General features: G+C 33.2%; 1 protein-coding gene across 1 annotated transcript in view; it reads right to left on the reverse strand.

Annotated features, from left to right (window-relative positions):
* Positions 1-2,690: 2,690 nt before the first annotated feature.
* LOC132720725 (macrophage mannose receptor 1-like) overlaps positions 2,691-26,702 on the reverse strand; it is a 42,789-nt gene continuing 18,777 nt past the window's right edge. The window contains exons 12-40 of the mRNA XM_060704912.1: positions 26,266-26,379; positions 25,483-25,527; positions 24,601-24,771; positions 23,901-24,017; positions 21,935-22,063; positions 20,191-20,232; positions 19,507-19,686; positions 18,750-18,916; positions 18,373-18,489; positions 17,555-17,673; positions 16,888-17,033; positions 16,010-16,215; positions 15,394-15,521; positions 14,110-14,168; positions 13,462-13,677; positions 12,642-12,823; positions 11,935-11,999; positions 11,195-11,295; positions 10,383-10,523; positions 9,719-9,850; positions 8,460-8,611; positions 8,079-8,178; positions 7,176-7,417; positions 6,642-6,807; positions 6,220-6,317; positions 5,817-5,973; positions 5,096-5,254; positions 4,460-4,765; positions 2,691-4,058 (exon numbers count right to left, since the gene is read on the reverse strand). Of these exons, the coding sequence (XP_060560895.1) occupies positions 3,751-4,058; positions 4,460-4,765; positions 5,096-5,254; positions 5,817-5,973; positions 6,220-6,317; positions 6,642-6,807; positions 7,176-7,417; positions 8,079-8,178; positions 8,460-8,611; positions 9,719-9,850; positions 10,383-10,523; positions 11,195-11,295; positions 11,935-11,999; positions 12,642-12,823; positions 13,462-13,677; positions 14,110-14,168; positions 15,394-15,521; positions 16,010-16,215; positions 16,888-17,033; positions 17,555-17,673; positions 18,373-18,489; positions 18,750-18,916; positions 19,507-19,686; positions 20,191-20,232; positions 21,935-22,063; positions 23,901-24,017; positions 24,601-24,771; positions 25,483-25,527; positions 26,266-26,379 (4,265 nt within the window). The 3' untranslated portion in view covers positions 2,691-3,750. The remainder of the gene's footprint in view (positions 4,059-4,459; positions 4,766-5,095; positions 5,255-5,816; positions 5,974-6,219; positions 6,318-6,641; positions 6,808-7,175; positions 7,418-8,078; positions 8,179-8,459; positions 8,612-9,718; positions 9,851-10,382; positions 10,524-11,194; positions 11,296-11,934; positions 12,000-12,641; positions 12,824-13,461; positions 13,678-14,109; positions 14,169-15,393; positions 15,522-16,009; positions 16,216-16,887; positions 17,034-17,554; positions 17,674-18,372; positions 18,490-18,749; positions 18,917-19,506; positions 19,687-20,190; positions 20,233-21,934; positions 22,064-23,900; positions 24,018-24,600; positions 24,772-25,482; positions 25,528-26,265; positions 26,380-26,702) is intronic.

Below are 26,702 nucleotides of genomic sequence, written 5' to 3' on the forward strand. Positions count from 1 at the left end.
AGCTTGAAACTAAATTCATTTGTTCTATGTATGAAGTTAAATTTGTAATCAGGTACTTTACACGTCAGAAATGTTTAACCTTTTCATTATGACAACTGATACAGGAATGGTATTATTAAAGAATATTTATGACATTTTGAACTCTGATTGAAATTTTGAAAAGAAATGCAAATACTCGCCCTTATTTTTATTAATTCTTTGTCACATTTTAAGTGTATCGATGTCAAATCTTGGAAATAAAATATTGCACTTGAATACTTTAATTATTTACTGATCAATTTGACCGTACCATTTCACTGATAATCAACAGTCAATAATAGATTATTAGAGACGTTCACGCTCTTACAGGCTGACTGATAACGATAATTAACTTTGCGAAGTACGGAGAAAGAACGGAACAAGATTTTAATAAGGCTTGACTAAGCTCCTCGTCGATTAAAAAAGTCCACAAATGAATTTCTAAATTTTAATTACATGAACAATTTTGTTAATATTTTTGTTTAAATAAATTGACTGGCCGTGCATGTTATGACTGAAAAACCTAATGTTTCAAACTCCTACGCAGTGGTCCTCCTTAACTTTTCTACCATTGCCATTATCAACATTATAAAATGTAAAATAAAAAAACTTATTTTTGTGTGAGATATATTTTCTTGTAGATGTAACAAAATGATAACTTTTCACCAATAGGTTATTTCAACTAAATAAAGAAAATGATAATAGTAATAGAAACAAATCTGTGCGGATAGTTTCGGTCCTGTACGCTTTTAGTAAGGTGAAAGTAGGATTTTTGTAATCTATAACAAATACTCACCCGAAGTGTAAAAGTGGTTAAGCTGCAGTGACAGTGCCGCTTGACTGTATTCTAGAGGGCGTTCGTGATATGGATTTTATACTTTAAAGCTTATATGTTTAAAAGTCTAAAACAGTTTATGCTATGATCATTCTTGTACACTTCAAGCATCTACCTTCATCCTTTAATGAACGTATTTTATGTCAAAATAATTTTCTTTTGTTGAAGAAGGTATATTCGTGAAAGAAAAACGTATCATAAACAATAGGCCAGGTTTGTAAATGAAATTGATTTTATGTCAGTACTACTAAAAATTGAATGGATTCAACTCCCAGCTTTGTCAAACAACGTGGTAGGCTACGACAAGCTGTCATAAAAAAGACCTTACCGACCTGCGACAAAAATAGCGTTCGACGTGTCGTAGAACGTTGATAAAATGCCCCCTAGAGGAGCGTGCTGCAAATTCAGAAAGTGGTTAAAAGACGTTGTTTAAAAGAAGGCAAATGTCAGAAGGGTATGGTGGTTGATTTGTGCCATTCGTGTTTTCGTCCCGCGACCCCGACAAGCGAAAAGTCGAAAATTAACAAGTTAAAATCAGCCACCATAGAAGAGTAAAATAATTTAATTCTAAAGTTCAAAAGGCTCGTCAACTAAAATATTTGTTGATAGACTGCACTGGATCTCTGAGGGCAACAGTGGGTGGTGAGTTGTTCCAATGGTATACAGTCCCGGGTGGTAAGAATAGTAATTATAATCTGTAACCGTGGCGTGGCGTCCATAGTTATAAGGTCAGGAACTTTTTGCCAGACCATGATGTATAAGGCCCCCACGGTTCCACGTTTAAATGGATTCGTTTCGATTTTCAGTCGTAAACGTTTACGATAATTTTTACCGTTTAATCGAAATGACCATATTGTCTTACAAAATATCTTACTCATGGCCTGTAATTAATGAATTCTGTCAATTGTAATTGGTTTATAATAGTAAAATACGGAAAATAGGTATTAACAACCCTCCACACAGCATTACCGTGCAATAATCTCTCGTGACATAATAAATTGTTTGAAAAGTTATTTCCTTTGATCTTTCAAAAGAGCGAAATGAGGATACAATGCAGAAAATGTGTGCCGACTCAATCGTGATGAGCCCTGAACATTATCATGTGTACTTGTGTTAAAAATAGAAAGTAAGTCATCATTTGGCGACTAGTGTAGCACATAGAAGCACCACCGTTTAAACGGTATCGTTTCTGTTCTTTGCAATCGTGTAAACGTTTACAAAAAAATGTAAACGTAGGAGCCTTAAATTGGTGTTCTGTCGCTAGCAAAGCACGAAAAACGGCGCGTTGTCGTGTGGCGCGTTGTCGCTGTCGAAAATCCGAAAACATGAAGGGACGACTTTGTCGTCTCTCCGTGTTTTCGGATTTTGAGGCGAAAATACGACATCGCGTAAATCAACCACCATATGTTAATCATAAATGAAGCATTGTTGCTACAGGCCAAAAAGCGAAAATACAAAAATGTACAAATACAACAATGCGGGAAAGCGAAAGCACAACAATGCAAAAAGTCAAAGTCCATCAATCTGAAAACAATGCGAAAAATTCAAAATGCAACAATGCGAAAGAGTGAACATACGAAAGATTAAATGCATATAGACGACATATTTTACGTGTCTTATTGTTGCCCTGAAAATGCGAAAAAGCTAAAACAGGGAGAGACGAAAAAATGACTTTGTCTTCTTTCCGTGCTTTTGCATTTTGGAAGCAAAGAAGCGAAAAACACAACATGGCGTAAATCAGCCACCATATGTTTTTTGTATTTTGGCTCAAGTTTAGTTCTAAAGGCCCATTGTGTCTTCTGTTGTACATACAGCGAAATAAAAACAACGATAACAAAATGTTTTAGAATTTATTTAAAATACAGTACAAAATACACTTAAAGCTTTAATGTTAACTAAAAGGTATCAATTTCATGAAAAAAGATGATATAAATACATACAAATATTTTCAACTTGTTTATCTTTTTCATTCTAGAGGTTTAATGTGACTGAAATATACTTAAATATAAAACATGATAGCATGATGAAAATATGAAACAAGAACAATATTCCATTTCTTACGAAACATTTGTCCTTAAAATTTGTATGAAAACTAACAATTACGGAATATTACGCATAATTAGAATTAACTGTTACATATAAAGACACATTCTGTTAAAAAAACACGACACTTTTTATTTCACAAAACACCTATACTGCTGGTGTCCTGTTACATTTAAATTTTCTAAAAGGTTACTTATTTGCCATAAAGCTGCTCTTTTAAAATTGGTGTAATTATATAGTAATTTACTATTTTGAAAGGTATTGCAGTCATCTTAAAACTTTCTTTACGTTTTGCTGCCGTTATGACACTTTAATGCATTTTCAGCGCTTCTATTATCAGGTAACGCATATTTTCTTCCTGTCTTAAAATAAACATACATATATTCCTCGATATACAATATTAAAAATGATATAATGTGTGTGAAACAGATGCTAATGCCGTACCCTGTAATTTCCCCTGTGAATGTCAGAACATAGAAAATTTCAGTAATTGCATAACTATGCGAAAAACACAAAGTTTCGTGTAAAATGAATTAAATAAATACATTCAACCAAACTATTCTCCTCAACTTCAACGCTAGTTAAACTCAGGATGTATCTTTCATTAAACATAACATAGAAACTTATCATATCATATGTTTCCAATTACGGATGACTGAAAACGCGTATAGTATAAAACCTAAATCAAGCATACAGTGAAATTAAAATACAATGATAACTGGAATACAAAATGCATATTTAACATAGACAGCTTTCCACATCACAATTATTGCACAGTTAATTGCACTTTTCCCTTATAAATGCCATTATTTAAAGTAAATGAAAATGAAGAAGTTTACTCTATGTATAATAAGCTAACAGTCCATGTCTTCTGAAAAGTCTCTGAAACCAACACTATTTCCGTTTGAAACCCGTCCATTTTTCCCATTTTCATGAATATGTCCATTTGAATCATTAATATTCACTTTATCCATACTTCTGTCATATGTGGCATTGTCAAACCCAGTATCAGTCCCTCTTAACCGGAGAGATTTTAACCGCTGAAACGAGAACATCTCGCCACCTTGCCGCCTCTTCACGACCAAGAGCACAGCGCAGATTATTGCCAACAAAAGCATTACACCAATAACGATACCAACCACTTGACCCGCACTTAGATCACCTAGAAAAGAACAATGGGAGATGCACATAATTTAATTAAAGTTAAGTTAAAAATACTATCACAGAAAAATTGAAATGAAAAACGAAATATATTCAAAATCTGGTATGTCCTTATACAAACTTCTTTCATTACTAATTCTACAACATGTTTGTAAACAATCAATTCTTCAACAATGTTAACCATGCACCATTCTTATCTCACAGTTATATAAAGTTACGAAGGCAATTAGTTACAAACGTAGAATATCTTATTCATTTATGCCTGTTAGATATACAGATTTCTATAAAAATATACTGGACGATATTTTGAAGATATACAAAATGTGCATCGTTCCAAGTGCAAATATCAAAATAAAAATACATATAATGTACATTAGTACAAATAAATTCATCATCATTTACCGTTTGATTGATTTTGGTTTTGCCTCTGTTTATCTGCAACTGATGGAATAGTGACTGCGGGCCTAGAGAACTTTGGTTGGAATGACTTATTTACCGCGCTCGTCTTTCCAGGGCTGGAAGTTGGGTTCTTAATTATTGCTGTATTAAGCGAGGGAGCTGTGAACGGCGGCACTCTAGCTGGTGATTGTGATGTGGGTGAGGATGATGATGACGATGTAGAAGTTGAGGGTATCGTTGATGATGTTGTCGATGGTGTTGTGGAAGTGCTTAACGTTGTTGTTGTAGGCGGGGCGGTTGTTGGCGGCACTTGATAAAAAATCAAAAATCATATTATAACTAACAATTATGCATGTACTTTGATGAAAAGGCTTTAATAAGATATATTAATGAAGGACAGTTTGAGGCGTTTTAATAATACATCAACTTGATGTTATTTAAAACACAGCTAGAACACTTAATTTAAAACGCAATCCTGTAAAAACCCCATAAATCTTTTACATATATACCAAAGATAAACAACATAAAAACAACATTAAAACATCATCGGTACTGGAACGCATTAGAACATGATAAACATATATAATTTATTTATCATGAATATATATATGAAAAAGCCTAAAATGATTAAAAACCTACGTTTAGGAGCTTTGCAGATGTAGCCTTTTCGTGAAGTGCACACAGAGTCCTGCCACCTCCCATCCGTATGTCTCATCATAACACAGTCATTACCAGTCGGTCCATTCAGCCAATTAACATACGCAACGCCGGATCCATCCGACCAAGAAAAGAATCCTCCTATAAAACAAATTATATTTCACTATTTTAAACATATGAATATTATGTAAATGTAATTAACTGATATAATGTGAATATGTACTATTTTTATTATGGTACTTAAGTAGTGAAAAGGCGGTATCTGTTTAAATCAATGTTTAAATTGTGCATTTTCTGCTCTTTTTTCAGTTAAAAGACAGTATAAATATACAATTAAAACAACTGTGCATCTATATATAGACAAAATTGAAAACATAATGTACACATATCAATATTTAGATAGGCCTTAATATTAAAAACCAGCTATCCAAATATGAGACAATACATTAAAGTGTACTCTTATTACTAAAGGTATCTACAGGACAAAAATGAAGGCATACATTTTATTGACAGGCATATTAAATATTAAAGCAGAACTAGTCACCTTGCTGAACAACGCAACGCAATATAGTCACAAAGATTTACAGTTGAAACTTAATTTATTACTTTAATAGAACAAATAAAGGTAGAATCAATAAATGAAAATCAAATCATTAAAGAACGCTTACGAAAACTATCAAAACTGTTACAAAACTCTACACACCTTTCTTTCTAAAGCCGATCCAAATATTGATGGAGGTTGATGGGTCATTATCAACCATCGTGAGAATGGCATTCTCCTCAGTTTTTGACGATATGCTAGCTAGCTGCATTCCCCTACTTGTACAATCTCCTTCTGCATCAGCGTAGGATCGCGTTCGCTGAAATAATTATCATACATAGCACATGTACATTTGTTATCCGATCGCCCCGAATTGATATGAAATATCTTTTTTAATTTTTAATTTAAAAAAAATAAAATCCAGTTATCACTGTTTCGCAATATAAAAAATATACAGTTGTATAATTGTTGAAGTGTCAACGTAAGATAATGCACATATGACCACGAGAGACATGCTTACTACGTATTTGGCAACATTTAATCTAAGTTCAGTAACTCTACTTACATTCAGGCTTAAAAAGTAGCAAAAGTTGTTGTGTTGTTTCCATGTTACGTCCCGACAATATCCGCCCGGATTTGGTGTCTTTTGGGTCATCGGGGGAACTACAAGAACACAATTGAAATATTACTTAGTTATTCATGCTTGATTACAAAAGTCCGATAATTTATACAGTGTTTTTTAAAGTAAGTAAAAGGTATAATTAATTAATTGTTTATTATGTTCCAGTATAGTTGTTTTCAAATGGTTGTAGATGAGAGCAACTTTCTTAATTGTTGGTCAGCACGTCCAACATTTTGTCAAAACGTCCAAATTCTCAAATATATAAATGTCTTAATGTGACATACAAGAGTAAAGGACCTTTCAACGACATTGAGGCATTGATATTGGTATTTTATCATCAAATTTTTATCATCAAAATTACTCACAAATTGGTTTCTTGCAGATTGATGGATACCGATTACTGCACATTTGGTCATTCCAGAGACCGTTCTGTGACGCAACACATTTTCCTGCACCGTACGTTGGTTCATTTTTGTCCCAGCTTGTGTATCTCACACTGTTTCCATCTTGCCATACATAGGTACCAGTAGACTAACGGATATGCAAAATAATTGAGCCGCGTCATGACAAAACCAAATTAATGCGTTTGCGACCAGCATGGATCCAGACAAGGCTGCGCATCCGCGCAGCCTGATCAGGAACCATGATGTTCGCTTACAAACCCTTTTACAAGTAAAGAAACTGATAGCGAACAGCATGGATCCTGATCAGAATGCGCGGATGCGCAGGCTGGTCTGGATCCATGCTGGTCGCACACCCATTATGTTGGTTTTGTCATGACGCGGCTCATATATAAACGCCATAATAAAGTTCCTGACGCATGTCATATAAATGTGTATAAAATCATGAAAATGTGTTTATTTTACATGCTCATTAGTCTTTTACGCATGTGTTATTACCTGCTGATCTGCCAAGCCTATCCATACAGGTGTTGATAAAGTACCTATCAGTGTGTCAATGAACGCCTGTTCGTATATTGTTACAACAGATACCAGTGATGTTCCGTCCTTTTGACAGTTATCCATTGCATCTTGCCAGGTTCTATACACAGTGTCAAGCTTGTAGCAGTCCATATTGTTATCAGTATAACCAGGTAAGTTTCCGGTTGTACATGCTGGTGGAATATACTTCCAAGATTTACCTGAACAAAAAAATAAAAACACTCTGTAGAATCTAGGAAACATCCTGCTTGGAGCAATACAATTTTGGGGGCGCATTGTCGATTTTGGTTTGTTTCTCACTTATAAAAATCTAAACAGAAAAAAAGTTTTTGAAAGTATAATACCGTTTTGATTTTTACGCATTTTTTCAATAAATTAAAACTGTTTTAAATTCAACATTGAAAATTATTTTCTTTTTTTTTCTTCAATAGGCATGAATAGGTGAACATAATTTTCCTTTCAATCAATTTTAATGCGGGATTGTATTTTGTATTTTAGTATTTGTGTATAATTTGTTTATATGTATTGGGATATAATTCTATATATCAGAGCATAAATGTTGAACATTTTTTAAGTGAAATAAGAATGGATGGATGGATATGTATTAGTCGCGTCATGACAAAACCAACACAATGGGTCTGCGACCAGAATGGATCCAGAATAGCCTGCACATCCGCGCAGTCTGATCAGGATCCATGCTGTTCGCTTACAACTCTATAACAAGTAGAGAAATTGATAGCGAACAGCATGGATCCTGATCAGACTGTGCGGATAGCGCAGGCTGGTCTGGATCCATGCTGGTCGCAAACCCATTATGTTTGTTTTGTCGTGACACGGCTCATATACAGATAAAAATCCTACTTTCAGCAATTTCACATATAAAAGGTCTATTATCCCCACAATCTATGTTATGCCATTTCCCAGCATGCCTCATATCTGTATACATCTCAACACACTTCCCCTGTACGAAAATAAAAATACTTCTTTTTTTGAGCATTTTAAATGTAAAAATTAATTTAAACTGACTAAGCAACTGATTGCTTAATTTTCGACAAATTTAATTTGGTACTTGTGATTCTTAATGAAATTGAAAGTAGCAGGTTAAGAATCGATTTTTAAAAGTATCAAAAATTGATCAAAACAATTTTATTAAATTAATCAATGTAATGGAATCAATACAAGAAAGACTTTAAACTAGTTCATCCAAAAGTTTTAAAAGCGTTAAAAGGTCCATTGGCATACTCCTCGTTGTGGCTGGTTTTTATCCCAATTTGTGAACTGAAGTCTGGAACTATCTTGCCAGGTAAACCGTTGATTATTGTTCAAATCATTCATTCCAATCCATACCCCAGCCTGGTCTATTATCATTCCATTTACCAAGACGATCAAAGATGCTGCAGGTAGATAAACATCAAATACAATTCAAGTTGTTAATAAGGAATATATGAGCCGTGTCACGACAAAACCAACATAATGCGTTTGCGACCAGCATGGATCCAGACCAGTCTGCGCATCCGTGCAATCTGATCAGGATCCATGCTGTTCGCTTACAAAATCTCTTACAAGTAGAGAAACTGAAAGCGAACAGCATGGATCCTGATCAGACTGCGAAGGCTGGTCTGGATCCATGCTGGTCGCAAACGCATTACGTTAGTTTTGTCGTGACGCGGCTCTTTTGTAAATTAAAAAGATCGGTGCGACTGTCTAAGGTCATATCCATATGTATGATATCATGATATTTGAAGCAACCCTAGCTGCATCTTGATAACAAAAGACGAACATGAACTTGACTTGGACCGCACGTTCCACTTTTGTCAGGGGTGGAAGGTATCAATACAATTAAGCATGGGTGAAAAGGGTATCGAACAGCAAAAAATAATAAAAGTTTATCGGCCCTTTGAAATGCATTAAGACATCAGGATAATATATAAGTTATCTCCCGTTTGATACGGTGCACCCTAAGATAGTACGCATGCGTTCAAGTTTTGGTGTGAATAGTGTTTATTTGTTGCTAAAAAAATATACAATAACAAAAGAGCTTAAAAAACGTCGACGCAAACATCGACGAGATAGTCAAAACCAATATGTATAATTGTTTACAGTATAAGACACAGGTTAGAAATCTAGATAATGGAATGTTTGTGGTTCTCCTGAAACAATTTACAAAATGGCACCGCACGTGTTCTCCAGCGGTAAAGATTGAAAGTCGCTGTTTGACTTCGAAAATGCCGATGTGACTTAAAACTCATCCAATCAAACAAACATAACATATTTGAGCCGTGTCACGACAAAACCAACATAGTGGGTTTGCGACCAGCATCCGTGTAGTCTGATCAGGATCCATGCTGTTCGCTATCAGTTTCTCTACTTGTAAAAGAGTTGGAAAGCGAACAGCATGGATCCTGATCAGACTGCGCCGATCTGGATCCATGCTTGTCGCAAACCTATTATGTTGGTTTTGTCGTGACATGGCTCATTTGTTTTTAAAGTAATAAGTTTACCTTGCTCTAAGTGGTTTGTAACACTTGCAATATCGTACCCGGCACCATACAGCCTGCATGTATCTCTAGCTGAAGTATAGTTTCTTCTGTCAGCTGTTTGTCGAGCACCAATCAGTTTGTAACATTTATTTCCTGTATGTATCAAAATATATCTATATACTTCCGAATTGTTATTTGTAACTTATTGTACATAGTGAACACAAAGGCATTTCATGTAATGAACAATTGCTTTTCATGCAGATTCTTTAACCTTTATCCTGCTTAATCCAAATGTGACTTAAGACTTTGTAACACGTATAGAACTACGCTAGCCTGCACATCATTACAGTCTGACCAGGCTCTTAACTGTTGACAGCGTTGTCGTATTTTAAAACTGCAATTCCCTGACAGTAGTATGGACTGATCTAAATTCAAAGCTGAGCAAATTTGTTACACGCATTCAGCAAGTATGAATATAGAACTCAAATCATAAATGCCCATGTTTCTTCACTTTGACTTGACTGGATAAGTCCGAGAGCCAGATTTTCTGTTGGCAATTTAACATCTAAGTTTTTGACATATATTTTCGGAAATCATTTACTAACGATTTGTAAAAGTACCAACTTATATGCGATGACATCATTTACATAATGGATTGTAATACAGGCGTTCAGTATATCATTACCATGTGGAACAGGAGTAAAACCAGTCGGACATCCTCCAGCTATGGGCGTGGTCGGCGCTGGATTGGTAGGTTTAACATTTCCTGTTGGGCGTTTACAGATGAAATGATACTTCTCGTTACAATCATTGTCATTCCAGTACGCTGAAATATTACATATATAATTAAGATTTTGTTTTTAAAAGATGTTTAATTAATTCTAAATTTATGTTTTGTTTAATGTGTATATTACATTACGTATACACATGTATTTCTTGAAGAGAAAAAGTAAGAAAATACTAAGAACGGCTTAGCTGTCATTATTGTCAACATAAGGGAAAAGTTGCTTAAGTCACTATCAACCAATCAAAGATTTTTTAAGCATCACGTTATTTTTTGAAAAATGTGTTTGGCTAAAATTGTAATGTATCTCAGCAAACTATCAAATCGGCATGTTTACAACAGGTTAAATAACCCCACTCCTTGTCGAGACCTTGTTAAATGTATGTCGTTAATATTGATTGTTATAATATAATGTCGAATGGAATGGATTTTACAATGGACGGTTGATATCATTTCTATTAAACAATTAATTTTATTCATGCCATATCTGAATTAATAATGTAATTTCAACCGCTACCTAATGGTATTTCGTCACCAACGTCATTTCGAATCACTGATAGAAAACACGGATTTTTTGTACTGTACTACATTATTTAGCTTCACCACGTTCCTTGAAAAACAGTAATACTATCTTGCGCTTGAATATTTGCATATCAATCTTAAAATGTCAATGACATTATGCAAACGCTTATGATTCTGAATTTTAATCTTACAATTTGAAGCTCTAATTTGAGCACATTTTTCAGCTCCGAATGCATCATTCGGCTCTCCACCATTCCAGTGTGTGAAATCCGAAGGGCTGCCATCTGTCCATCTATGACAATAATAACAAAATCAGTATGTTCAGAAAAAAAGAACCAAACATATTTTGCTGAGAAATAACTGAATTAATTATGTTAAATGTAGCAATTTTATTTTTGTAAAAAATCAATAGATACTCGTACTTAAGTAAATTATCAACTGACGGTGTATCAGTTAAACGGCATATCACTTTGTAGATCCCTTTTGGTCTATAATTTACGTTTTACAATGTACCTGTATGTATCAATTCCGTTTTTACATTGAGAACTAAGGTAGGGTATCTACGCGCTCTCTCACACCCTTGAGGGATCTCTAATTGACACTTTTCAGCGAATAGTGCTCCAGAATTTAATAAGAAGCTGTATATCCGCAATCACACTGTCATTTGACCATGGGGAAAAACAAACGTGAAATTGTCTCCTTTTATTTTGCTTATGTTTCTATCGTCAATTACATGTTCCGCTGTCATCTTTATTTATCATCATTTTGAGTTTGTCAATGCGCATTTCTACCGTAAAGTGCACCCTAATTAATTGAGTGTAGACCACCAAACAGTGTTCTACTTTGGTACTCTATTCTAAAGGATCCCTGTAGAGTGTGCCAGCGCTCACAATTAATCAAATAGAAAGCAAGAATGCAAGACGATAATTACCCAAATTGATTTACTCCATTATCAGTAAATCCGATCCAACAGTCACTTTTTACAGTCTGTGTAATCTATAATACAGAGAGTGCACATTTTTTAGCGCTCTTTACAACATTTGCATAACACATAGTATCAATTATATACCAGACTCTTTTGTAAAATATTAAAAACATTAAATATTAAAATAGTCTAATTTAAGAGACTGTATAAAACATAAATTAACTTACCTAAAAAATACTCGCAGCACAAATTGTGTTAAGGAAACGATGAAAACCCATCAAATTTAAGTACAGTCCTTCCTACACAAATTAAAAGCGAGAACTAACAAAAAAAAAATTATCGAGGCCATCAGAACTGAGACTTGAAATTGGTGATAGAATTTGCCAAGGACAGATAAAAGTTAAAACTCTGACTCGTTTTGCCCAACATAATTGCAGTATGCATTTCAATAGCGAGAGAATTTGTTCCCTTCTCTCGGAAAAAGCTTCTATACTGTCCCGGGGATGTGGAACTTGGTCATGTTGTACATTATAATAGAAGGGGTCAGTGCAAGATGGTACCTAACGTTTTTTTACATTATTTTGAGAAAAAGGTCATTTATTAAATTATTTATAATGATCATTAACACATCATACGTTCATGTAAAGAACAAATATTTAGCTGACAAAAGTTAAAAGACTTGTCAAATTGATTTGTGATATGATTATACTAACTATAGTTGAAAGAAATCCATTTTCTTGTAGGGAGTGTATACTGACTAATTCACCACCTTGTTGTATACAATAATCACGAGCATCGAACCAAGACAGTCTTGAGTTTGGTCCATCACTCGGTGTGTTCACATAATAACATGATCCATTGAACAATTTCCAGCCAGGCAAAGAACCACATTGGGCTTGAAGAATAAAATATATATTCTTTTTATTATTTTTTTATTTTTGTTTGTTTGTTTGTTTGTTTGATTTTTTTTTAGTTTGAAATATAAAAAAAAAACAGTAATAAATATAGCATGACCTTGAAATAACGTCAAAATCTGGTAGAAATGGATACTTTTTTTAATCATCAAACCTGTGTTTTACATTGTTTATAAATAATCATAGACAAAAAATAATATTTTTTGTAAAGAATAGTGCTTAATTATCATAATTATTATGAAAGCAGCATTGAATGTGAATTTATGTGCGATAAACGTCGAAAGAGGTAAACAAAGTTGTATTTTAGCTTTAAATTCAAAATACCAAATAACTAAAATAAATACATGAATCTTTTACATTTTTGTGTTTTCGTGCATGCTTCTATTGTCAAAGGTAAATTTACAGAAGTATTTCACAAATGAAATAAACTCTTTAAAACAAGAGCCATTCTGATAAAATTGTGATTTAAAATATAACAGTTTTTGAAGAACTATAAATATAATATGCACATGTATGTCAAGTTTTATATTGTATATTAAACTAATAAGTATAAACGATATTAAGTTTATTTTAGATTTATTTTTGGGACATTTCTAGTAGGTTCTCATTAATATATTACGTGGATTTGTAGGCGGACGTGTCGCTAGTGTCGTCTTTAACTGAACTCCTAGCTTAATCTTGCACGCGAAATTCTTGGCGAGATAGCACGAGTTATCGTTCCATTTTCTTAATCCCGAGTTATACTCTACACAATCATCCGAGCCGTCGGCGTCGTTTGGTTCACCTCTACCCCAACTAGTGAAGTTCACAGCTGAGCCATCCGACCATTTATATCCTGGTGAAACAATTGATACAACATTTTATATCCGTTTGAAACATTTTTTAATGATCGCTAGCCGCATTGGTTCAAACCCCGTCAGAGGCAAGTCGTTATTTCCTTGAGCAAGACACTTCCTACACAATCGAACTAAAAGTCTTTACCGTCTTTTTAACTTACAGAGAGGCCAGTCAATTCAAATGATATAAAGACAAAATTGTTATATAATAATGAATTGATAGCTGATATTTGAGAAGTATTCGTGCCGATTACATTCCGTTTCTGACTTCGAACTGGAATTTTATCCATATATACGGATACTAGTTTATAAGTAATAAAACATAATACAATGATTATAGCTAAATAAATACATTCACTTGCATGTACAATGTAAATGCAGGAACGTACAATGAAAATAGAAACATTGAGTAAATCATTGTAATTTTGTACCCTTTTCCGTGTCAAAGTCGTTAAGGCCGATCCAATACGTTTTAGAAGTGTAATAGCCACTGAAAATACAAGCATAATCAGTACTAAAACAAGGTACCGACCTCAGTGATAAAAAAGGAACATACCTCAGTGATAAAATAAGGAACTAGCCTCAGTGATAAAAAAGGAACTAACCTCAGTGATAAAAAAAGGAACTAACCTCAGTGATAAAACAAGGAACTAACCTCAGTGATAAAATAAGGAACTAACCTAAATGATAAAACAAGGTACTTACCTCAGTGATAAAAAAGGAACTAACCTCAGTGATAAAATAAGGAACTAGCCTCAGTGATAAAAAAGGAACTAACCTCAGTGATAAAAAGGAACTAACCTCAGTGATAAAAAAGGAACTAACCTCAGTGATAAAACAAGGAACTAACCTCAGTGATAAATAAGGAACTAACCTAAAGTGATAAAACAAGGAACTAACCTCAGTGATAAAACAAGGAACTAACCTCAGTGATAAAATAAGGAACTAACCTAAATGATAAAACAAGGTACTTACCTTAGTGATAAAATAAGGAACAAACTCCCGTGAATACACAAAGGGATAACCTAAGTGGTTAAACAATGAACTAACCTAAGTGACAAAGCAAGAAACTAACCTAAGAGATAAAATTAGGAACTAACCCCTGTGAATACACAAAGAGATAACCTAAGTGATAAACAAAGAACTAACCTAATTGATAAAACAAAACACATAAGTGATAAACAAGGAACTACCCTCAGTGATAAATCATAAAACAAGGAACTGACCTAAGTGATAAAACAAGCCACTAACCTCAGTGATAAAACAAGGAACAAAACTAAATGATCATGGCAATATTATAAAAGCCAGACCAGCATTTACATTTAAAGAAATCTGCAAATAATGATGTGTGCCCATCAAACATTTAATTAAGCTTGAGGAATGTAGCAAAATAATTTAGATTAACTAAAATTTGTGAGCTTTAGAAAAGTACGAAAAGCAGCGATAGTCTTTACAGTCTCTCATTCTTCTGACACATTCTAATATAAAAAAGCTATTTAATAGAGGGTTTAAAAGTTTAATCAGTTCAAAAATAAATTATATAAATATAACTGATATAAATATGAATTAAATAATAATAACTGACATGATGAAATGTAATAAGCAAAGTACATCAAAACTGATGGACGACAACGCTTAAAAAATTATTACCGCATTAAAGGCGCAAAACAAAAAGTTCATAGTATCAATGATAAAAATATTTTAGATTATCTTACGTATATCTATACGAGAAAACGAATGATTGCTCCCCTGACGAATGTAAGCTTACAAGATCTGCTCCTAATGCCCGGCACGTGGCCTTGGCATCAAAATACGATTTCTTGTCTTCGTTAGCATTGAAAACCTAAGTAACAAATACACGTGTAAACATGTACAAAATAAATGATATATATCTAGAAAATGTATCATTTTGATAATATATAAAATAAAAATGAGTTATATTTAATAAATGAAGTATAGTTTCTAATATCACATCATATAATAGTCAAAACTCTGTTAGTCAACTCCATGTCGAACTCTTGTCATACTCGTAGTGCATGCCATATAAGAAGTACGGTTATTACTTCTTGTTCAACCATAAAACATATTCCACAGGAAGGCATATACTCAATATTTTAAGCGACCGGATTTAGTAATGACATCATTCATATTTTGACGCGGCAATATTAATTAAGTTACATTGAATTTTATTACATTAGAGATATAATTTATTCGAGGTAAAATCTTAAAATGGATAATTTTCCCATAACAATATACTTCGACAAAAACGCTGACTAAGTATTGCTGTTGTATCAAGATTTTGTTAGATTTGTGACTTTACAGAATGTTTACCTTATAACAGTAGCCTTTATAGCCGTTCCAGTATTTGGGGCAAACAGGGGGAGTCGTTGTTGTTGTTGTAGGGATAAGTGCCGTACTAAACCCAGACCTCTGTGTCTCACAAATATATTTATATTGTGATGTACACGGCATATCTAACCATAGACCAACGCCAGGTCCACTTGTCTTCATTACAATACAAGAATTGTTGTTGTTGCCTGAAACAAACATATTTGAGCCGCGTCACGACAAAACCAACATAATGGGTTTGCGACCAGCGTGGATCCAGACCAGCCTGCGCATCCGCGCAGTCTGATCAGGATCCATGCTGTTCGCTATCAGTTTCTCTAGTTGTTATAGGGTTTGTAAGCGAACAGCATGGATCCTGATCAGACTGCGCGGAGGCGCAGGCTGGTCTGGATCCATGCTGGTCGCAAACGCATTACGTTGGTTTTGTCGTGACGCGGCTCATATTTATTTGACAGAATATCATTGTATCTATGCCTTCATTTATTTTGTACTTAATAATCACTAAGTTTTGCTTGTTCAAGACCAAGTGTTTAATGTTTAGCTTTCGACCACAATGATTGATATCATTGATATATGCTAGGGTGTTTCCAGTTTCTTTAAGTTTTAATTAATTATGAATAACTGACTAGTCATTAGGAAATTGTCAATTTCTATATCTCTTAAACACTTTTACAAAATACTTACAGCACTTATTAAATTCAAATTATACAAACACAATTATACGTCTGAAGAAACATGTTCTGTCTAACCTTATTAATGAGTATAGGCAGATATATTGCATTCATTGTTCAACGTTGACGAAAATATAATAAAGCGTTGAATACAGGTAGCTGGTTACAGCAGGTTTCCGGCTAACTTACCTGTATGGTTTGAAGACCAGGGAGTGTAAGTTAGACTATCCCCTGTCACCCATTGGAAACTACTATTGGTACCACTATGAGATAATCCTATCCAATAGAAACCCGATTTTCCTGCTAGCTGGGATGCCAAAAATGCTTGCTGATACCTAAAAATTAGTCATTAATACAAATCAGTTTTTTTTAAATTATTTATTTATCTATTCTTATTTGTTTGAAATGCATGCTATTTTATTTCGTACTGAATGTCCATCTCCATTTTATAAATACGTATAAGTGGGGAAAATAAATAAAAAGTACTGTCAGTGATAAGAAACTCCGTTCCAAGATGTCACCAGTTTACAGGCATTATCAGTTATCAGCGAAGTGATCGGATTTTTAATGTGAGTTTTTTGCTTTTTAAGTTTTTTCTCTGACGTCTGATGTATTCTGTATTAGCGTTTGGTGTGTCAGCTAAATTAATAAAGCTCTTGAACCAGATAATTCGGCTTCTCGACTTCGGCCAATGTCACAATGTTTGACATATTAAGAAAATTTAATACATATAATTATAATAATCATCTCCTCTGTTTCAATCCGTTCAATGAAAACGCCATTTTGTTTAGAAATGTTTGTAAAAGTTAATTATATAGTTATCTTAATATCTTTGAAACTCGAACTTCAAGCGAACCTGTCTGTGATAATAGCTAAATGACCACCACGTGCTTTACAATTTGACCCAGCAGCCTGCCATGTTGACATTGCCGCCATCAGTCGGTAACAACGGTATCCAAATGCTAATTTACCAACCTATTAAAAATTATAAAAGTTAATATACATCATAAAAATTTGTTAAAATCTTTTTAATTTCATGGAAATGAAATTATTCTAGGTAAAAGATGAACACATGTTCCTAAATACTACACAACATATTAAGATCATTATCTGTTTATTATGCACGGTGATTGTTCATTTAATTCCCTAAATGCAGATTTTGTCATATCGAGGAGAACGCCAATCTGTAAACCTTTTTTAATCAATACTCTCCAACTGTCCACTTTTACTCGCCATTTTTTTTTTGGATAACACACGCAAATTTATGTTATTGTTGTTAATGGTGTTTATAAACGAGTAATTGTAGTGTGTTTGGTTTCTTGTTAAATTTTGTTTTACGTCACTTCGACACAGTATAGGTCATATGGAGACGTTTCCGCTTTATTGGCGGAGGAAGAGCTCAGGTGCCCTTCCGTGCATTATTTCAGGCACGAACGGGCACATGAGTAGAGCCACCGACTTCCCGAAAGCTAACTGGATAGTTTTCTTACATGGAAGAATCCAATTGTTCTAGACTGCAATAAATAATTTGATTTATCAACAATGTTCAAAATGTAAGATATGCCTTTGATCTGTGGTATGATATTCCAGTAATAATAGATACGTCTTACTGTACTTGTATAAATGACTTATGAGTGTTCCAAAAACTAAAACAATAAATGAAACTATATTTACTGGGCAATTTTGATTGATGTTGTATTGAGGTGTGTTTCGTGGAAACATAGCCTTATGAGTCTTGCATACGAAACCTTGTTTCGGTGTTTCACACGGAGCATCATTCCACGTTCCATCCTATATATAGGTGAGAAAACATAGCATATAACGATAAATTAAACAGTCAATTGATATTAAAATAATATGGCTTTAAACATTTTGTAAACAAAAACATAGCGACTTAAAAGAAGCTCTCCATGAAGAATGTACACATAGTCATTTTAAAAAGGACAAAACAATTCACGAATCTCAAGATGTTGAATTGCAAACCAATATTGAGAATTTTATTTATAATCATCATTCCAAAATAGTAAAAACATTAAACATTTAAAGATTACCTTTTGATACATCGCGACACAGTCTTCGGGTCTATTCTGCCAATTATTAGGCTCGTTCACTGCCCAATTAGTATACGACACAGCCGTTCCATCGGTCCACTGAAACTTCATCTGTAGGTCAAGGTCATTCAACCCGATAAAAAGTTGATTCAAAGCTACTGGTGTCACTGTAAATATATAAAGCGAATGTATCATGATTACATGACCATTCCGTTTTGACGTATCATTCGTCAATTAAATTATGCATTGCATCACAAATCACAGCTACTACATGTTCATGATATTTTGGTAAACATTGTAAATGTTAAACATTGTAAATGTTTACTTTTGTAAATATTTATGCTCATGATCTTTCGTTTATAATGTTAATACAACCTGATAATTGGGTCTGCAATATATTTCAGTATATAAATTCTATAAAACGAAAATTGAGTTATATAATAAGTAAAATACTGTTGAAAATGACATGACCTTTTGACGTGACGAATTATGGTGATAAACAAAATAATTATTATGCATATTTTGAACTATAACATTCTTTTGGTTTTTTAGTGTTAGGTTATGAAATTTAATTAAGTTTTGTATTCTTTAGACATCTATTATATCTTTATAACTTTGTCATAGCAAACAAAAATTCAATAGACTGAGATAACGTTCTGCCCCTGTCCCCTTTACCTCTATCACCTTAATTAAGACACGTCCTACCGAGTACCAACTAATATATTCATTATCAGATATACAGAAAAACACAACATACTTGGTAACTGGCTGAATACAAAATTCTGCTCATCCTCGTTTTGTATACTAGCTAGTTCCGAGTTATGTCCTTGGCAATACTTCCTTGCATTAAGCCAGTTAGTGGGTGTCTTCGAGAAGTAATAACAGTTGCTTTTGTATGGTATCCACATGTTACTCGGACATCCATATAACTTACCAGCTGATATACATAGAAATAAAACATCATCAAATAGTCTTATCTAATAATAAGTATTACATGTACCTTTGAAGTTATGAATCAATTTTGGTTGTTACATTTTATTCCCTTTCTTGTTATACCCAATTGTTGTTTTCTGCCTCATGCGACTGTATGGACCAATACATAATGTGTGAATATGTCCCATGTTTTTAATTTTATCTTTGTCATTTTTAGATTAATTTTGCTATGGTTCAAAAAGAACTTCAAGATGACTTGAAAAAATAATCAACAAATCCTTATGGACTAAATAAGCTTGTTATTCTCTTGTGAATGTTTGAACTTACTATAGCATTTTCAGATTACATTGTCGTTCATGTTTTGCGATAAATGTCAAAAAAAAACTTTCACTGTGTAATAGATGATGAGCGGACAATTCGGGGTCGTACAGATACAAAGCGCAAAATGTTATTCATTTATATAGTTACTCATTATTTTAAATTCAGTTCTAAAACTTGAAATATTTACCTGGAGCAGACGGCGTTCTCGTTGGTGGAGGAGTAGTGAATCCTGCAGAAATCAATTACTAGAATATTACTACACATTCTGAAGTTTGAATATTTGATACAAATATATCTGTTGTTGACAGTTTTGATGATCAGAAACATGACTTTTAAGTAATATCAGTTAAGTCTACACTATTGAATGTTTTGAAAATCTGCACAATATATAATTAATGTATGCTATTTTTGTCTCAACAACTATGATAAAAGCAATCTAATTGAATAGATAAATATGATGTATACATGAATATTATTAAAATGTATATATTTATAAACTGATCATAAATTTAAAATGACCAAACCATTACAAGTGAAATAATAAAGCTAGAAGTTTGCTAAGATGAAATTGCAGAATGGTTAGGGTATACTAAATTAAAAGTCCCGAGGCATTGCAATATGAAAGCAAAAGAAGAAAGGTATAAACTGTTATAATAGATATTTCAATTAATTTTATATATATTATTTAAGCACTATTTAATTTCGACTCAGACGAAATATTTCAGCTAATTGGAACCACCCTTGAGACTCCTTCCTGAAACTAACCGGTACTGGTTTCATATGAGGAGAAATCATGGTCGTAGCAACAGAAGGGCTCGATCCAAATATCCCTTTATTAAAAGGCAGACAACATAACCACTTGGCCACTGGGGGACTTTATGACATTGGGGGTATAACTGTAATATCGTGTTAAATAAAACAAGAAGTTTAGGTGTAAATATCACACCATTTGTACGACCTTTGTTGCAAAATAAAGAACACATAAAATTATTGGAAATAGTACCAACTTTTCTCATACTAATACCCCCGGTATTAGGTAAAAACTAACTTACCAGGCAGGCTCTATCTTATAGACATAATATTGTTTCCCTTTAACTGTGAATTAAACATTCAATACTCAAAGCTAAGAAAATCCTAAATGAATTCAGCAACTTAAGGTTAAGCTTTGCAAATAGTCAAAACCGCAATATATATAGATCAAGAAATGTATTTTTTGCAGCGGAGCAGATTTGTACTTAGAATGTTCAATACACATGAATGTTGAAAAAAATTCCGAAAATCTTAATGAAAACAATGTAGTAAATCTGATATGTACATGAATTTGCTTTCCTAAGTGCCGACAGAGCATTACTATTTACTTATACACATCTAAAATTCTAATTGGCCCAGTACAAATGCTTTTAAAATGATTAGTAAGAATTGCATATTTAAAAAGGAATGTGTCTGCTTTGTGTATACGTTCAAAATATTGTATACATGTACAGTTATGTACAATTATAATTATTATTTTTTCTTGGAAAGATATAAATATATATTCAAAATGTCCATCAACAAGAAAGTCGTTTATCTTTACAAGGGAATGATAGGATCTTCCATTTACAACAATATGTACACAATTACCACATAACAACCACCTTTACAAATGTTTAGGACTGATGCTATACAAACAAAGGGTATGATTTTTCACGTTCATATAAAAGAACGTCTTGCTCCTGATTACTGATAAAAAAGGAATTCAAAGTTAATAAAGGTTCCCAACTACAAAGGTAATCTTCTACTCTACAACTACTAACAGGAACAAAGGATAATTCTAAAGTTAAAATTGTGACACATATTCTTGTCAAATTTTAATATTTTCGTCTAATGTCTTTCCTGGTTATAGAACATAAAGGGTGTAAGTTATTCTTGGCTATGTTTCACACACAATGTACCTTTACTCCTTTTCTTACAAATATACCCAGTCTTTCTATTGCAATTATTATCATTCCATTTACCGCTGTTTTGGCCACGTGGAAAGATCTCGGCACATTTTTCAATACGTAGAAAATTATTGGGTTCTCCTGTATTATTCAAAATATTTTAAACATAACAACACAACATATAATTATAGATACATGTGCGGCGAGGGACTTGCATACTAGTAAATGTCAGTGAAAGATGTCTTTGGAACATTCACAGTTTCATCATATTACTGATTTTTGCTGGATAGAGTATAAAATCAATCAAAAGACCCAATATGTTTTGTGTAAGAATGCATGCGTTGATAAAATGGCGCTATTGTTCTTTACTACGGACCATATTGATGCATATTACATGTAAGTGGCAATATATGCTGAAAAAAACGAAAAACCGGTGGTGACATTTCAATTCTTGAATTATCGGGTTCATTTTCACGAATTCACAAATTCAACTTCATAAATTCACGATTTCGACAGACATAATTCACGAATTCACGATTTCAAATTGATGAATTTAAGATTTCAACCTAACCAATTCACAATTTCATCTTCATGAATTCATGTTTTGAACTCCGCGATTCCAACTAAGTGTATTTACGATTTCACCTTCGAGAAGAATTTATAAAGTTTAAATGTTAAAGACGTTAAATCGTGAATTCACGGGGCTAAAATCTGTAATTCATGAAGTTAAAATGTCCCCACTGGTCTTTCGTATGAACGTCAGCACTCCGCAGTTATATTACCTCTTAAAGCATATTTGGTAACAATGTTAGGTAAGAATTCAGTATAATTATTCAACATCCAAAAGTCAATTGACAGTAATATCCAGAAACAGATGATATATGATTTTACTTATTTCCTATTGAAATTTATCGGTTCTCAAAACTCGTGTAATTATAGAAAATAAAGTTTGGATTGGGGTGTAAAAAATCAATTTCTATTCCACAACATATTCATATGATTTAGAATATAGCAAGACGACTTTCCCTGACATTTACCGTCTGCTTTATGTGCACGTGAAGAGCATAATGTGATCGTATAAGTCATGCATATATTTTATATATCCTTTACAATTTTCCCGCGTCAATTGTTGGTCTACCTGATTTCATCCGTTTGCAAATGTGCCCTTTTCTAGAGTCACACCGGGCATCATTCCACTTTGCTATATTTGGACCTCCAACTATTATCTCTGCGCAGCGCTCATAATATCCGCTATTGTTTGGCTCGCCTGTGTCACGTGATCATTTCATAAAAAGTTATTAAGTAAACGATGCATAAAAACACATGAACTTATGACACGGACATATATTTTAGAATAAACACTTGAAATTATGTAAACTGTAAAAACGGATGTATTCTCAAACAGATGTAGCATAAATTGAAACTATATTGTTTTACACCGTAAGACACTATCTAGAATGATTAAATCTTGCAGATTTCTTTTTTGTTACATCAATTTTATCTTACTGAAGTTTTTCATTTAACCAGTCTCGTTGTTCTGTTCTGTATGGACAATATGCCAATATATGTTTTATTAATAATATAAGTCAAAACAGGTATCATTTTTGATTTGTCACTCCTGAAATGTTGCTATGTTTTCATATTTATTATGTTCAAAATGATCATAATATTATGTAGCATGTTATACATTTAACAAAGCTAAATGAGGTAATTAAAAAGACCTTTGAAAGAAAATGATACCATCGACTGTTTATTAAACTGAAATTCTTTTCTTTATACGCTGCTAGAATATTTCTTTATAAGAATGTGTATGCTATTCTATAAAATAAAATGTTCAATTTCTTTTAATGTACATTAGATAAGTAACAAAATACCGAACAAAAATAATATATACTTCTGTTAGATCTACAGTTATTTATCGTTGTGCCTATATTTTTTCTTCTTTTCTTAGATCATTCAATTAATAAAACAATCTAACCTGGAGCCCAGTTGAAATACCCGAAACCTGAACCATCTACCCAATGGTATCCTTTATGTGAATTAAGGTCGTTCATCCCTATCCAGAGAGCTGGAGAGGTAAATCCATACAAATAATCTGAAAACAAAAGTTGGTTATTTAAGTAAGGATACTATAAACTCAAGGTAAACTCTTATTCGTAAAAAAAACTCTCACGATGCGGTGGCTGAACTGTGCTCTGGCAAATTCAATGTTGCTAACTGCCGTGATCCGGAGTGAAAACAAAAAAGTGAAAGAACTCTCACGAGGATGGTGTGTTCTTCTAAAAAATTTTTCCCCGTTCGACATGACATTAATATATATATTTCACATGTTCAGAGGAATTCTAAAAGAATTTTGTCAAGTGTTGCGTCTTCATGTACATGTGTAATACCAATTGTCTTAAACCGTACCCATTATTGTTCGTTTTCAATCATAATACCAATAATAATTAAAATTTGTTAACAATACTTCTTATTTTAAGTATTTCCTTTAATGAGCAAGTAAGATGGGTGTTTGGATTGGGTTTGAGCTCTCCGAAGGATTCCACGTTTGATATAGATAACATCCTGCTCATTGGTTCATTCTTAATTATTGTGTGATTGGTCTAGTCGTTGGTTTATCGTTGAGTTCGTTTGAAATTTAAAACAGTAAATGACAAGAACAAACTTAGATAATTTACCAGTAATAAATCTCTCCTCGTCGTAGTTATTGATGCTAGTTAACTGTCCCCCTTCTCCCTGACACGCAGATTGTGCCTGGAACCAGTTCATTGCGTTGTCGGAGAATTTATAACAATATCCAGTCTTTGGGTTCTTTACCCAGGAAGGTCCGCAGTCTGTGCTCCATGTTACTAGCAATTAAAAAGATAATAATAGCTCCAAATTTCGTCAAGTTAAACAATTTTTTGCCGGACCTGTTTTCCCTAGGATTAAAGTAGCACATTCGTTTATATTTCCCCCATGTTTTAAATTTATACAGCTAAAATGTTAATTCGCATATGCTTACAAGAGTGCATGTACACAAACCAAGAATCAAATAATCCCCAACAGAAATAGAAATTAGAAGTTGGTTGATAACACTAAGCTTGAAGTAAAATTTTCAAACCAATAGTTTTCATGGATGAAATGTTAGGTCAAGCTTTATCAAACATATTCATACTTGCGTTTTGTCTTTCAGTCTTTTTTTAGATACTGCATTTTACAAGGATACATGCAATCAGTGTTGTTATATTTTTGATCCTTCGGGATAATTTATTCCAGCACTTTGTAGTGTTGAAAACTGAGTACCGCTCTAGAGTACCACTTAAGCCGGTTCTATTGGGAGTGAGGGATGTTGCAACTTTCATGTAAATTCACTAATTTAAATGGTTCCGAGGGGGCATTTTTCCGGATATTTATACACCAACAATGAATTGGTGTTATTTTTGCAATGGCTTTGTACATAAATGTTCATTTGAGTAAAGATGAATGTTATAAACAAAGTATCTTATTAATCGAATTATAACAGTTGTAACACGGCCATAAATATAAGCATCTAAACAAAGTTTCATAAATTATATTACCTGGAGCAGGTGATGTTGTTGGCGATTGTTGACCACCACTTTTTCCTAAGAAAAACATACATTGTATATTATACAGTCAGCTGGTTATCACAACAAGTTTACACAGAATTGTAATGTCATAGAGCAAAACAAAAAATATCCAAATAAACATTGGAATCAAATTTGAACAACATTTTACTTATTTACTTGTAGTTTTAGTTATTATCTGAGAAGCTGTGTAAATTATATAGAAAACGATAAATGTTAAGCGATAAATGTTTTGCAAAAATCTCCTCATGAACATCCCGGATAAATTATTCTTTATCCAATCTCCACATGATTACAAAGGTTTTTCTATTTACATCAGTTTGACAAGTTTTATACATTTAATAGTTCAATAAAACAATAAAGATGCAAAAAAATACTTTTTTTAAATATAACACTTAACAGTATCATGAATGAACGAGAATAACAGATATACATGTTGAAAATGAAATATTTCCTCAGCTAAAATTCATTTCAATCGTAATTTACATATGAGCCGCGTAAAGACAAAACCAACATAATGGGTTTTCGACCAGCATGGATCCAGACCAGCCTGCGCATCCGCGCAGTCTGATCAGGATCCATGCTGTTCGCTATCAGTTTCTCTACTTGTTAAAAGGTTTAAAAGCGAACAGCATGGATCCTGATCAGACTGACGGATGCGCAGGCTGGTCTGGATCCATGCTGGTCGCAAACCCACTATTTTGGTTTTGTCGTGACGCGGCTCATATGAGTAAGGAGATCAGACATTGTACTTACCTGTAGGAGCGAGTGTTGGTGGTAACTTTGGTGTTAAGCCTCGAGATATCTCACAAATAAAAGTGTTATTGTTTGCACAATTTGAAGCAATTTGCCAAGTTCCATTTGTGTCATCTAATGAATAAATTAGAGTTTTTACCAGCTTGCATTTATATCTTATTTAAGTAGCCTTGAATATTTTTTAAGGAGTTAGTAAAATAAGTTAAACTAATTTTTTTAAATTGGCATTCCAAAAAAATGAAGCATATCATGATGATGTTGTTAATTTTGTTATTAGTTTAAACTTAATTCATAGCAGCACATACATAAGTAAGTAAATAAGAAAGAAAATTTGTTGGGAAACAATATCGCAACATTAGATTAAGCCCTTCCTAGAATTGTCTTATTTACCGTTTAATGAAAAATATTTCACAATTGACTTACTGTCGGAAGCAAGC

The sequence above is a fragment of the Ruditapes philippinarum genome, unplaced genomic scaffold, assembly GCF_026571515.1.
Source record: "Ruditapes philippinarum isolate M1 unplaced genomic scaffold, ASM2657151v2 ctg3896_1_1_1_1, whole genome shotgun sequence".
Taxonomy (NCBI): Eukaryota; Metazoa; Mollusca; class Bivalvia; order Venerida; family Veneridae; genus Ruditapes; species Ruditapes philippinarum.